Source organism: Fusarium flagelliforme (assembly GCF_020744385.1).
Source record: "Fusarium flagelliforme strain FIESC 12 MPI-CAGE-AA-0113 chromosome Unknown B0J16scaffold_6, whole genome shotgun sequence".
Taxonomy (NCBI): domain Eukaryota; kingdom Fungi; phylum Ascomycota; class Sordariomycetes; order Hypocreales; family Nectriaceae; genus Fusarium; species Fusarium flagelliforme.
Genome location: NW_025763508.1, coordinates 2,607,919 through 2,621,472, shown reverse-complemented (window position 1 = coordinate 2,621,472; position 13,554 = coordinate 2,607,919). Strand labels below are relative to the sequence as shown.

At 50.6% G+C, this 13,554-nt stretch overlaps 5 protein-coding genes across 5 annotated transcripts; 3 read left to right on the top strand and 2 right to left on the bottom strand.

Moving 5' to 3' along the window:
• Positions 1-1,020: 1,020 nt before the first annotated feature.
• Positions 1,021-3,702, top strand: B0J16DRAFT_273280 (uncharacterized protein; the record flags this gene model as incomplete). The annotated part of the gene is made up of 1 exon (XM_046123632.1): positions 1,021-3,702. One exon carries the CDS (start codon positions 1,021-1,023, stop codon positions 3,700-3,702), a length of 2,682 nt encoding a protein of 893 aa, XP_045980406.1.
• Positions 3,703-3,984: 282 nt separating this feature from the next.
• On the bottom strand, positions 3,985-6,065 carry B0J16DRAFT_364360 (uncharacterized protein). The gene is made up of 3 exons (XM_046129933.1): positions 6,036-6,065; positions 5,232-5,986; positions 3,985-5,187 (listed from the first exon to the last, which is right to left on the bottom strand). The coding sequence occupies exons 1-3, from the start codon at positions 6,040-6,042 to the stop codon at positions 4,054-4,056; spliced, it is 1,896 nt and encodes a 631-aa protein (XP_045980405.1). The 5' UTR covers positions 6,043-6,065; the 3' UTR covers positions 3,985-4,053.
• Positions 6,066-7,088: 1,023 nt separating this feature from the next.
• B0J16DRAFT_309081 (phosphatidylinositol-glycan biosynthesis class S protein) lies at positions 7,089-8,923 on the top strand. The gene is made up of 2 exons (XM_046124895.1): positions 7,089-7,376; positions 7,424-8,923. Exons 1-2 carry the CDS (start codon positions 7,149-7,151, stop codon positions 8,804-8,806), a joined length of 1,611 nt encoding a protein of 536 aa, XP_045980404.1. The 5' UTR covers positions 7,089-7,148; the 3' UTR covers positions 8,807-8,923.
• A 232-nt stretch (positions 8,924-9,155) lies between these two features.
• On the top strand, positions 9,156-10,646 carry B0J16DRAFT_309078 (Alpha/Beta hydrolase protein). Its single transcript, XM_046124894.1, has 2 exons — positions 9,156-9,471; positions 9,518-10,646. Exons 1-2 carry the CDS (start codon positions 9,227-9,229, stop codon positions 10,524-10,526), a joined length of 1,254 nt encoding a protein of 417 aa, XP_045980403.1. The 5' UTR covers positions 9,156-9,226; the 3' UTR covers positions 10,527-10,646.
• A 24-nt stretch (positions 10,647-10,670) lies between these two features.
• Positions 10,671-12,741, bottom strand: B0J16DRAFT_177828 (glycoside hydrolase superfamily). Its single transcript, XM_046122540.1, has 6 exons — positions 12,478-12,741; positions 12,234-12,428; positions 12,058-12,185; positions 11,920-12,008; positions 11,570-11,867; positions 10,671-11,522 (listed from the first exon to the last, which is right to left on the bottom strand). The coding sequence occupies exons 1-6, from the start codon at positions 12,582-12,584 to the stop codon at positions 10,819-10,821; spliced, it is 1,521 nt and encodes a 506-aa protein (XP_045980402.1). The 5' UTR covers positions 12,585-12,741; the 3' UTR covers positions 10,671-10,818.
• Positions 12,742-13,554: the final 813 nt, after the last annotated feature.

The following is a 13,554-nucleotide window of genomic DNA, read 5'->3' as shown; positions in this document are numbered from 1 at the left end:
GTGGCCCTTTTCTCGAAACCCCCCTTGTTCCTTTCTCCGTCCCGCCCCGTCCCTGTCGTTCTTATCCTCCTTCGGGTCATCCATCTCGGTCCTGTCTCCAGACGGAGCCTCTTCCCCCGCGACCGTCGACTCTTCCGTTATTCCGCCTGGTGGTTGACGACTCCAGCTTCAGCCCTTCCACGTTTTCCATCAGCCTTGGAGCCCTTTGTTCGTCTCCCCCTCGCTAATTAACCCTACCTGACCCTGCCCAACCTGCCCTGTCCTTGACCCATCTTTGGCGGTGACGCCCCTGTCCTCACCGGATCGCACTCACGATCTCCAGCGCAACCTCTCGGGCATATCCAGCTTGGCTCTCCCGTCTCGCTGGTTATCTTGTTGCTTTTGCTTCCTATTTGGTTAGCCACTTGTGCAAGCTCCTTTCCTCTTCCCCGCCATCTATTACATGCCCTTTGTTACTTTGTCCAGACACCTTTCGTCTCATGCTGTGCCACTCGCAGCTTCAAGTCGAGCACAATGGAAGACACTCCAGAACTAACTTCCCGTAAGGGTTCGGTAGGCAACATCGAGAACACCTCTCGCTTTTCTGAAATCACCGTCGACGACAAACCAACCGGTCGATATACCCCCGATATCCTCGCTGGCGTCTATCGAGGTATCCGAAAACTACCGTCTGTCAAGCTCTCACGAAGCCCCTCGCGACTGAATTTAAAGAGCTCGTCGAATAGTCTGCACTCTGCGCATTCTTCTACTTCAAGTGTTCCGCCAAATATCGAGACGCAAAACCCTCAGCATGTTAGAAACTTGACGCTTCAATACAGTCTAGCGAAACCTCTACCGAAGTCGCCTCCTTGCCGAGATTCGATATCCCCGCACGACTCGAATTCCCCCAATCTACCTAGTGTGCCAGAAGGGGAGATCACAGATTTGTGTTTCCCCGACCCATCTCCCTCAACATCACCTTTACCAACACCACCACCGAAGCCAGAAGGGTATAGCTACCTCGATAGCCGACCGAGCACTATGGAATCTGCCTCTGCTGCGCAATCGCAGCACCCGTACGGTGGCCATGAAACCAACAATAGCATGAGCAGCGTGTCAAGTGCCAGATATGACTCTCAGGATCCGAACAACGACCTAAAGCCTAGGAGTACCTCAACTTCAGCTGGGCCATCGCCAAATGTCGCGCAACGCCCAGCCCAACCCGTGGGTGGACCTTCCAGCAGCGGACCTTCCACGCATCTTTCTGGCCTCATGTGCAATGTTCACCGAACGACCGGACGCGAACCCCATGCGCTTGTTGGAGCCACAACCACCATCTTAGGAGATAAGCTCTATGTGTTTGGAGGAAGAATTCTATCTAGGAGTCGTCCTGCTCCTCTGACATCAGATATGTACGAGCTGGATCTTATTCGACGACACTGGACGAAACTGGAAACGACAGGCGACATTCCCCCTCCGAGATACTTCCATTCCATGTGCGCACTGGGCGATACTAAGATGGTTTGCTACGGAGGCATGTCACCTGCCCCAAACCAACCCCCCGGTGCCGATGCACAGCAACCTGAAATTACTGTCATGTCCGACATTTACATTTACGACGTCAACACCAAGGCCTGGACTTTTATCCCGACACAGGATCCCCCACAGGGCCGATACGCCCACTGTGCCTGCATCTTACCCTCTGCCGCCTCATTCTCCTCGCATCGCGCACCTCTTTCTGCTTTACAACATAATCCTTCAACCGGCAATAATGAGGGACGAATCGGCATTAATATTGACGGGTCTGGAGGTGCTGAAATGGTGATTGTTGGTGGGCAAGACGGCAGAAACAATTACATTGAACAAATCAGCGTTTTCAACTTGCGAAGTCTCAAATGGACGTCGACACAGCCTCTGAACAAGAGCTGGGGCGCGTATAGGAGCGTCACTGCCCCTCTGCCTCCTTCAGTGGCTTCCAAGCTCGGCCGACAACAGCAGTCAAACGGAATGCATCGCCCGGATGGAGGTATCAGCCAAGAAGCTCGCGAGCCAGGCGCATCGATGCTGATTTACTGCAATTATAATTTCTTGGATGTGAAGCTGGAGCTACAAATTCGGTCACCGGATGGTACTCTGACAGAGAGACCCATGTCTGGCAACTACTCACCACCCGGACTTAGATTCCCGAACGGTGGAGTTATCGATACGCATTTTGTTGTTAGCGGAACTTATCTCACTTCATCTCGACAAGAGTACGCGCTTTGGGCTCTTGATTTGCGAACACTTACGTGGAGCCGTATCGATGCTGGAGGAAGTGTATTCAGCCAGGGCAGCTGGAATCGTGGAGTTTTGTGGAACCGCCGAAACACATTCGTGATCCTGGGCAACCGGAAAAGAAGTCTCGTCGATGACTATAATCATCGACGTATCAACTTTTCCAATGTATGCATGGTTGAGCTCGAGGCATTCGGCTTTTACGATAATCCCCGGAAGACAAGCCCCCTTTCCGGTTTCATCTCAGCCAGCAGCCCCTACGCTGGGCCTGGCTTGAGCTTGGCGCGCAAAGCTGGGTGTACAGCGGGTGGCCGATATCATTCAAGGGCGAGCGAGGAGCTTGGAGAGAAAGCATTCGCCATACGGGAACTCGCAGATATGGATATTCTTTGCATTGGAGGCGAGCGAATCCCTGTCAATTCAAGAATCGTTGGACGGCGATGGGGTCCTTACTTTGTGCAACTGCTCCGAGAGGGAACAGCGACACAAGACGGGAGTGATGCCGTTACTCTTCGGTCAGGTCTTTCCAGCAATCCCTTGCGCGCATCGGCCATAACCATCACACCCAACACGAGGGGAGCCGATAGTTCATCGATGATGAGCACCATGGGCTCATCCTTGGGCTCTTCTGGTATTCCACCAAGCACTGCAGCTTCAAGTATCTCAACGGGCGCCATGGGTCACGAAGCAAACCCATCGAATATCAATGCAGCACCTACGCCTCACTCACTACCACCAAACTCACGACCACGATGCCTCTACCTTCCTCACACTTACCTTACCATCCAGGCATTGCTCCACTTCCTTTACACAAGCTCTTTGCCCCCACCGACGTCGCCTCTTTGCACACCTCAGATTCTCTGCTCGCTTTTGCAAATTGCTCGACCCTACCGCATTGATGGACTACTAGAAGCTGTAGTTGAGCGACTCCACTCGTTACTCGACAGCCGAAATGCCGCCGCTGTGTTCAATGCGACAGCTATGGCAGCTGGTGGCGGTCGAGGTATTGATGGATCTCTCAACCCCAATTTCTTTGTCGGAACCCTGGACCCTGTTGGCTCGCCTACAGCCACATCCGACTTTTCCTTGGGTCAAACTGGTGGGGACGGCTACTCGTCGGATCTGGCGACTCGAACTGACGGTCTATCACTCAACACGAATGTACAACAATTCAACCGACCTTCCAGTGACGAATTGTCCGCGACGACGAGTCAGAGCGGGTCGGAATGGAGCTCATCCGAGATTGGAGGCAGTGAGCGTGACAACTATGTATGGAACGGCGAGCTCAGCAGCGTGATTGGACTGCAGAAGCGAGGACTGCGCGGGCTCATGGAGGGCCGAAGGATGAGGGAACGAACTGGTACAGCGCCTGGAGGAAATGGCACGAGTCAAAGCTACCAGGGCGGTCAAGGCCAGCAACGTGTTGGTTTGGGTATAGCGGGATCATGAATTGATCAAACACGACCATCTTGAGGTCATTCATTGGAGGAGAGCATTTGCGGATGGACTTTTACTAAAATATTGTGACGTGTAATGAAACCAGTCACGGACTATGTAGAAGAGGAGGATTTAGTTGGAGCGTACATGAAGCATTGATGGACATATTACATCATTTACATAGCATATCATATCACCACGTCTATGGATGAATTTATTCGTCAATAGTCATTCTTCAACGAGACTACCAAATAACTTGGCGACTGGCATGAATTATAGTGTACGTTGAAACAAGCTTAAACTATGCGAATATATTATGTTCATGGGTATCCTGTCAATTATATACATATCACTATAGGTTTTCTACAACTTTACCTTGCCGCCGTTCATCTCATTCCAGTCTTTCTCTGTAAACGGGACATAACCCTCATCCTTGAGCCAATATACCTCGCCAAGGTCCTTCTTGGCAGGATCAACGCCGGCCTCTCGTAGAGCGTGCTTCTGCTGCTTCATCGTGCCTGTGATTTGTCCTCCACCCAGCTCAGTAGCAATTCGGAGGAACAAAGGTCTAGCATACTTGGGCAACTCATTGCGCACATGAGTTGCGATGTCCTGCATCATCTCAGACGTAGGATCTGATGCAAGATGCACTGACGCACAACCTGCTCGTCCATCGTGATGCGGTAGACTTACACCGTAGACGTTCGCCTCCTTGACGCTGTCGTGCTTGCACATCGCCTCGCTTACTTCAGCTGTAGATACGTTCTCTCCTTTCCAACGGAATGTGTCGCCGATGCGATCGTGGAAGTAGACACGGCCTTGGCTGTCCCAGCGCATGACGTCGCCTGTTCGGAACCACATGTCGCCTTTGCTGAAGACGTCACGAAGGACTTTGGCTTCTGTGGCAGCGCGGTTGCCATAGTAGCCTTGGAAGCGACCGTAGGGGTTGTTGGAGGGCAGACGGAAGAGCATCTCGCCTGGTTCGCCGCTGCGTGCTTTGTAGCACCTTCCTGTGCTGGGATTGCGCTTGGGAAGGTCGGTGTCCCAGTCTACTTCCACGAGAGCGACGGACTGACTCAGAATAAGACTGTAGATCCAGCCGTTGCGGCCAATAGCGCCAGCGGCAAAGTCATTCTTGCTGAGGTTGAACGTCGCAAACGTTCCTTCTGTAGCAGCGTAGAATTCGCAGATTCCTTCAATGCCGAACCGTTCCTTGAACTCATTCCAGATGTCAGGTCGTAGACCATTGCCGAAAGCGACTTTGACATTGTGCTTCTTGTCGAGACATTCACCTGTTTCAGGGTCGTATTGCGGTGGTGCAGAGAGTAAATAGCGAAGAGTCTCGCCGACGTAGAGGATTGATGTTGCGCCCGAGGCGCGGACTTCGTTCCAGAAGTTTCTTGTGGAGAATTTGCGACCGAGGGCTTGGGTGCTTCCTGAGAGAAGTGTTGCGCTAAAAGAGAAGATTGTTGCGGAGGAGTGGTAAAGAGGCATTGACTAAATGGTCAGTATTGTATGAGATGCGAAGGGTGAATACTTACAGAGTACATAATGTCGCCTTTTGATCGGTCGAGCATTTGTTCAGCCATCGAACCAGCAACGATCAATTTGCCCCATGATACGATAGCTGCCTTGGGCATACCGGTCGTTCCAGAGGTGTAGATCAGAATAGCCATAGCAGAAAGGCTCTTCTCGGATCGCTCAGAGTCTGGTACCCGAACAGCCTCCATAGAAGCGACTTGCGCCTCAACCTCTGGTGTATGAACAAGGAAGCGAACATCCTTCAGCTCATCCTTGACACTCTGACTGACATTCTCCTCAACATTTGGATCCACGATACACAACTTGGTCGTAGCAGCCTTTATACAATGCGCCAACGACGCACCGGACAGGTTATAGTTGATAAATGCCGGCTTCGCACCAATACTCCAAAGACCCAACCAGAGAAAGATGTACGTATCCGAGTTTTGAAAGTCCAGCGCCACAATATCTCCCTTTTCTACACCAGCTTCCTTCTTGAGCCATTGTCCGTACTTGAGGACTTGTTCGTAGACATCTTTGTAGGAAAGACGCTTGCCTTCAAAGATAAGCAGCGCGCGATCAGCTGTAGACGGTTTGGTAGCGATGTTTTCGAGGAGGTAGTAGAGATTTAGACGGTCGGTCCATTCGCGGTAGTACATGCGTGATGCGCCGAAGGTGACGCAGCGGAGGAGGAAGAGGTCGTACCATGTGTGGGCTTTGGTGCCCAGGTAGGCCAGCACCGCCGTGATTACGGGGACGCTTATCGCTAGAGGGACTGAGAGGGTTAGAAAGGAATAGAGTGTTGGTAGGTATAGAGAACTTACTAGGCATTGTTGAGGTTTGAGAGGGAGAAGGAAAGGAAGGGAGATGGGATGGATGGTATGGTCAGTGACGTGGGTCTATATGAGCTGATAGCGATAAGTGACGACAGCCCAGAGCTCCCCACTATTGGGAAGTGCCGAGCGGATTTATGCGAGCAATTAGACTCAAATTTCTTGGTTGCGAATCAGAGGAAGGACACTCTTGTGATACAATGATGCTTATATTCAACGCCAAGGGTCTAAAGTCAAAGACATACGCGTAAGCAAATTAGTTAACATGGCTTAGAAGTCATGTTGATCGCCGACTGTCAGATGCTTCCTCGGCTTCTGGAAACAAACCTGGATGCCAAGAAATGGGGGAGCGAAACGATTGACTACGGTACTCATGCTGGCAATTCCAGGGTAGAAGGAAATGACAAAAGTGCTGATGGTTCCTGACGATCTGAATTGGATCTTAGATGCAGTCAGCACGGTCTTTCTTCCTACAGGGCTGAACTAGATCGGATGAGGAGGTGATTCTCGAATTTTGGAGTGTGCCTTGGTAGAGTATCATCGTGTGAAATTAGTGCAGGTTTTCTGTCAAAGGATTCCATGATTGAAGTCATAAGCTTTCCTTTTGTGGTGTATTTGTTGGCTAGAACACTTCGTGACCGGACAGCTGCCGAAGCTGTGCAATTGATCGAGTCTGGGGTAGGCACTGAATCGCTGCAAGAATTTAAGCTTCGTGCACTGTTTCTCTCTACAACTCAATTGATGTCTTTTTAGCGCCACGAGTCACATTAGAGTATGCGAACACATAGACTTTGCCACTGCGACAATAAACTCAACAGTCTTTTTACTGACACCAAGATACGACAGCTAGATCAATCGTCTTTCAATGACTATTTTCAATATATTTATCAACAGCAAAAGACAACAAACATCATCAAGCTTGATCGCTCAAAGCTCAGCTAAACATGTCCATCGGCATCGGCGCTTACACTCCCCGTCCTCACGTGATATCGTGATGTCGTGTCTAAGCTAGTCTGAGCTCCATCCCTCCACCAAGACGGGACCATCGAAGCGACAGGGAGCTTTGATAAGAGCAATCGTTCAAACTCCCCCGCCGAAACCACAATGCCCGACGACAAGATGGCGCCCAGCGACGTCAAAGATCCTTCTGCGGCGCCTCAAACCCTTGAGCCACCACCCGAGAAACCCTCCGACGCTTCAAGGAGAACCCGCATCATCATCTCCTTTTGGCTCCTTGTCCTCTGTCTTGGTGTGCCGATATGGTGGAAGACTACGACGATTTATCGCGCGAATCTGCCACTCGATGGCATGATGCAGTGGGCTGAGGGAAAGGTGAGGTTAAGAAATTGGGTGGGTTACTCCAGTGCTAATGTTGTTAGGCTTGTCGTCCTGTGTTTCCTTTACAGATCTCTGTCAAGGCAGATGCGCTGCAGGACAACGAAGCGCAGAATCTCGTGCGATTGACCCAGCACGCTCTCGATGATCATAATGACTTTTCTGGTCACCACCTCCGTCTCCAACTCGCTCCCAAGGGCGGCGCTTCGCCTTCGCCTGCTGCCGACGACGAATCGCACGTTGCTCTAACGATTCAACTTGCGCCTGGCGAGAGCAACTCTGCCTCTCTCGACCCCGACTCGGCCGTTCTCAACATCGCATATCCCTCGAATGCAGTCCCATCAGCTTCATCGTCTTCTTCAGCACTTGCAACCTACATCGCCAACGAGCTTCAATCTACCTTCCGAGAAGAACAATCCATCATTTCCTACCTCCTTTCGACGTCTTCCGCCCCCGATGCGAAGCCTCAAGGCCTCACCCCCGAAATTACCGATATGCTGTCCAAGCGAACCACTCGATCTCTGCGATACTCGCCGACCTACCACCTCACATTCTCGTTGTTCACAGCTGGCGCTACACCTAGTACTTGGGACATCGAAAATGCGATCGAGGAATACATGAAGCCCATGCTCGATGTACTGGGCCCTATCCACAACTTTACAATTGATAGCCAGGTGCAGCTCTATGCGACACCCGGTGCTCAATCTCAGGTATTGACCAAGGAGGATCTCGCATCCTTCATCAATGCTGCTGAGTGGCCTTTGTCACCTTCAATTGCTGGCGCCCCCACTGTCAACTTTGTTATCTACATTGGTGACCAGAAGATTGGCCTTGATACGGAGGCTGAGACAGCTCAGTCGTGGATGTTTCCTCAATGGGGCAGTGTGTACCTTCTCAGTCTTCCCAAGACAACGACACATGTGTCTAGTGAGACGTTGAAGCAACCGATGCTGACTTTCACTGGACATTTACTGTCGCTCTTGGGTACTCCTCAATCAGGGTCCCTTCCTCTGAGATTATCTACACTATCCCGTATTCGCTCAGCAGATCTGCTTCTTCGCGCTTCATCAACATTGGGCTCACTAGCAAGACTATCTCTTGCTCTACCTTCCATTTCGATTCCTCGCAGCGTCGCTGATGGTGTCTCTTCCAGCATGGAGCACCTCCAACAAGCATGCGCCAGCCTCGGAGCGCCTTCTGGACTTCTTCACGCTAGAATCGCAGAGGAGGAAGCAGAGAGGGCGTTCTTTGAGAAGAGTATGGTTGGACAGTTGTATTTCCCTGATGAGCATAAGATTGCGGTTTACTTGCCGCTTCTTGGACCGGTGGGCGTGCCGCTGGTGATGGGACTTATTAATGAGCTTAGAGGGTGGATTAAGAGAAGGAGACAGAGAGCCAAGGACGCTGGAGAGAAGAAGGCTCAATAAAGTGCCATGGATTGATATAGATGTATAGATGAGTTTAATATTATGTTTCTCGTTTGTGAACCTTACTCAATTGAGTTTGAGTCTATCTTCCACAGCCTTGGAGAGCTGCCCATTGCTCCTTTGGTGTCCTATCAGGTTCAGTTGAATTCAACAAGATAACATCATAGTTTAAAGACTGCATCCAATAATGACGCCCTTGAAAGCAGATCATTTTTAAATAATCATTCGCCAAGCAAAATTACGTAGCACTGCTATCTTCCGGATCTCGGCTGTATCCCGCGTCCGTGCTCCGAGCTTTCCCCAGGATTTGACGTATTTCCTCCACAATCCCATGTCATCTTTACCATCTCCATCTCTTATTTCCTGCTTATTCCTTCAGCTTCAATTCAATTTCGCTCAACATGTCATGACACGAACACAATGCTTCCAGAACCAACAATCACTCTCACCCTCCCTAGCATCAACGATGGAACTCCTCTAGACTGTCGCATCTATCATCCTCTCTCACTGTCCGCGAACCCGGAAGCGCCCAAATGGCTGAAACATGCTGCGGTGGTGGCTCATCCGTATGCGCCTATGGGAGGATGCTATGATGATCCTGTTGTAGGCGCTGTGGCGGCGCAATTGCTGCGGAAAGGCTTTCTGGTAGCGACATTTAACTTTCGGTATGTCTTGTATGGCAGTGGTGGAATTGTGTGCTAATAAGTATAGAGGCGCGCATGGATCCGCGGGACGGACTTCGTGGACTTCGAAACCTGAACGAGACGATTATGCGACCGTCGTAGCTTTTGTTTTACACTACGTTCATTACCTCGATCCCTTCAAACCACATCTCGAAAGCGTCCTACACAGCGAACCTGTGACGCCGACGAGCCCAGACGTGCCAATTAGTTTGGACGCAGCTATCACTTCAGCGCCTCGGATACGACCTATCTTGCTTATGGGAGGGTACTCATACGGCGGTTTCGTAACGAGCAAAATACCCCCGCTCGATGCGATTCTTCAACCGTTCATTTCTCCAATTGCGGGCTCGGATGCTGCGGAAGTTCGTCTAAGAGCTGCACACTTGGCAGAGCAGCAGAATGTGATTTTGTCGAGTACTCGGTCTGCTATGATGGAGGGATCAGCGAGGGGGAGGAGTAAGCGTGGTGTCAGAGTCGGTGGTGATGAAAGTGGAAGTCCCCGACGAAGCCATTCCAGCGCGAGAAGGAGTTTTTCGCTGGATGATGAGAGGTTTCGACGAGGTGTTCATGATTTCATTGCCAAGACTCGAGTGGGAAGACATTCCCGAAATGTGTCGCAGACGCATCCGCCACCAATACCTGAACAGCCTCAACCAGGAGAGTCCCTTCCCAGGATAACAGATCTCACCATGCCGCGACCAGCTTACCTCATGATCTCACCACCGCAAGGTATAGTCATGCATGCACTTACACTGTCTCTCATCCCATCAGCGCTAGCAAAGCATAAGGATCCTCACGACGTGGCAGCGGAGGAGAAGCTGGTACGGAATCCGACGTTGGTGATATACGGCGATGAAGATGGGTTTACGGCTGCATCGAGATTTAGATCTTGGACTGCGAGGTTGAGGGAGAAGATGGACTCTGGGCTTAGGGCTGTTGAGATTGAGACGGCGGGACATTTTTGGCATGAGGAGGGTGTTTTGGAGGAGTTGAGAGGGGCGATTGGGGAGTTTGCTACGGAGTTACTTGCTGGGTAGGAGTTTGGGTGTGTTTTGTTCGTGCGATGGAAGATCAGATTGAGGGACTGACGGGATAGGATTACCTATACGATTTATGAACAGATATTGACAGATCGGAATCTCAAGTTTATTCCAACAGAGAATGTGCCGGTATAACTGAAGACCATGCGTAGTTGGTGCGATGCGGCTGCTGGATTGCTATGCTACCACAGCTACTGAGGAACCAAGGAGTGATGTGTTATGTGCGATAAATTCATGACTTGCATCTAGACATCTATGTCTATCTCTTTTTGACTCAATTCTAAACCATCTACTGCTTGAACCGCAACAGAGTAAAAGAGTGCTTGGGGAACGTAAACAAGCCCTCGCCATTCCACTTTGACTCCTTAATACCAACCTCCTCCTTCTCCGCCGTGTTAACAACCTTGACATCCTTTCCGCTAACACTATGCACCTCAACATCCTTTCCAACCAATCCCTTCAACTCGGTCTCAAAGTCCTTCTCCTCATGGATATTCACCACAGCGAGGTTAACAGTGCCATCCTTATCCAACGCCGCACTGACATCCAACCAAGGTGTCTCGATAGTACCGCGAATCCACTTGGGATGTGTGTCACCCAGATACTCACCACCACGTACATTGACAGAGATGGTGGAGCCGCGCATGTACTTGCTGTACAGGAGAAGAGGCCACCAGGTAGGTTGCTTGAGGATACCGTCCTTGGTGGTCATTAGGGGAGAGATGACGTTTACGCTTTGCGCGATGTTGGCCATGCCGACGTGCTTGGACTGGCGGACGAAGACGTTGAGCCAGATGGCGACGGCCAGGGCGTCGGAGAGGTTGTATTTCTCCTCAGCGCCCTCTTCACCGGGGGCGCGCTCGGGATCCCAGACGTTCCACTCGTCGAAGCAGATCTTTTGACGGGGGACGGTGTGAGGGACGTTGTTTTCGATACGGGCGAGATCGATGAGGCCGGCTGTGATTTCGATGGCCCTCTCAGCAGATCGAGGGGCTGTAACTATTAGTATTCCTTCATCAAAATCCTAGAGTGTGACTTACCAGTGGCGTTCTTGTAATGATCCGAGCTAGCAGTGTAGATGTGAATACTGTGCTGATCAATCAGACTGGCAGTGGTGCTGCCTCCCAGGCCGTGTATGTCGAACTTGATGCACTCCTTGATAACGTACGAGTCCCAGGTACTGTGACCTGTCTCGCCGCAGAGGATGAGGGTAACGCTGGGATCGAGGAGCTTGATGGCCTTTGCCCATTGGTAGGCCTTCTTTGCATAGTCTTCCTTTGTCATTTGGCCGACTTGCCATGGTCCCCACATTTCGTTTCCGAGAGCCCAGTACTTGACCTGTACGCAATATGTCAGTGAGTGAGATAAGAAGGAGAGCAATGGAGTTTACGTTGTAAGGCTTCTCGCGGCCGTTTTGACGACGGAGATTGGCGTAGTAGCTGGGGCGGTCGGAGTTGCAGTATTCGACCCATCCGAGGGCTGTAGATGTTAGATTTGTTCCCAAAGACTCAGCTACAGTGAGACAAACCTTCGTCGAGAGTGCCAGTTCCAAAATTGAGGCATAAGTAAGGCTCAGTGCCGACAACTTCACACCACTTCAAAAACTCATCTGTACCAAACTCATTGCTCTCAGTACCAATCCAAGCAAGTTCAGGTCTACCATCCATTAGCCCTCATTCTCATGAAACTCAGCCTAAAACTCACCTAGCAGGTCTCTTCTCTCGAGGACCGACACCGTCTTGCCAATGATACGTAGCGACAAAGTTACCACCGGGATATCGCACAACAGGGCAGTTGAGCTCCTTCATGGCCTCGATGACATCTTTTCGGAAGCCATTCTCGTCGGAGAGAGGGTTGCCGGGGTCGTAGATGCCGCCGTAGATGCAGCGACCCATGTGCCTGGGTAAGTCAGTATGAGAGTTGGTGAGTGCATGAGAGTGAGACATACTCTGTGAAACCACCATAGATGTTGTCGTCAATTGTGGACAGAACAGCACTGGGATCAACTGAGATGGTAGGACGCTCATCGTCCGCAATGCGAGTAAAGGTAGCCATGATGAATTCTTGACAAAGTAACTTGCAAGTAAAAAGAAAAGAAAGACCTCGAGCTCACAATTTATGTTCTCTTCAAGACTCCATCTTTCTTGCCCAGTAATTATTATCTGGCACTTACAACTTCCCCTCATCTATAGCCAGGTAGTTTAGGTGCTAAACCTGTCAGTCGTCGGTTTGTTATCCCTGCTGGTTCGCGCGCTTCTTTGAGGGGGTCTTGATTGGTGATTGGTGCGCTTGATGGAATCTCCAACACGAGACCAAACAGCGTGAGGCTATCGGCCGGGGGAGGAATTGAACTCCGAAGCTATTGATCCTTGTCATTTGCTGTCATGATGTATTCTGCATAATTACCTTAATGATACCTTTTGAGATGCAGCGAATTGACTCTACCATAGAAGATGATATAGGTTATATTCTACACACATGCATATTCTTGACGAAGACTCTAAGCTACTCTGTAGATTGCTTATCTTTCACACGATGTCCACTGTAGAGGCTAATGGGTCCTCTAACTTAGACTACAGGGTTCTAATCAACGGCCTCTCCACAAGTTTAAACCATGTAAGTCAAGTCCTCTAGTCCTCTCCATTCCCCTCGCGCACCAACCAAACCAATACCGAGGCCATATTTAGTTTCTCAGGTCCTTCATCCCATCAACGCGGCTCAGTCTCTCTCAGCCGCAATTGCGCGCTCCAATCGGAATATACGGCACTTGACATGTCCCCTAATTTCCGAGTGACAGATTGTCTGGCAGATAGCAAAACAACAGGACACTCCGTCTGACTGATCCCCATACAAAAGATCATTACCCCAATCAAGCATATTTTCCCGAATTCTCCACCTCCGTGGGGAAGTCCCCCTTAGGCGAACTCCAGTTTTTACTCCCCATGGGACAGACATTCGATGACTACGTCAATCACTCTCCTAAACTAAGGCAAGGAACTTTGTGAGTATCACCAAAGGAGGGCGG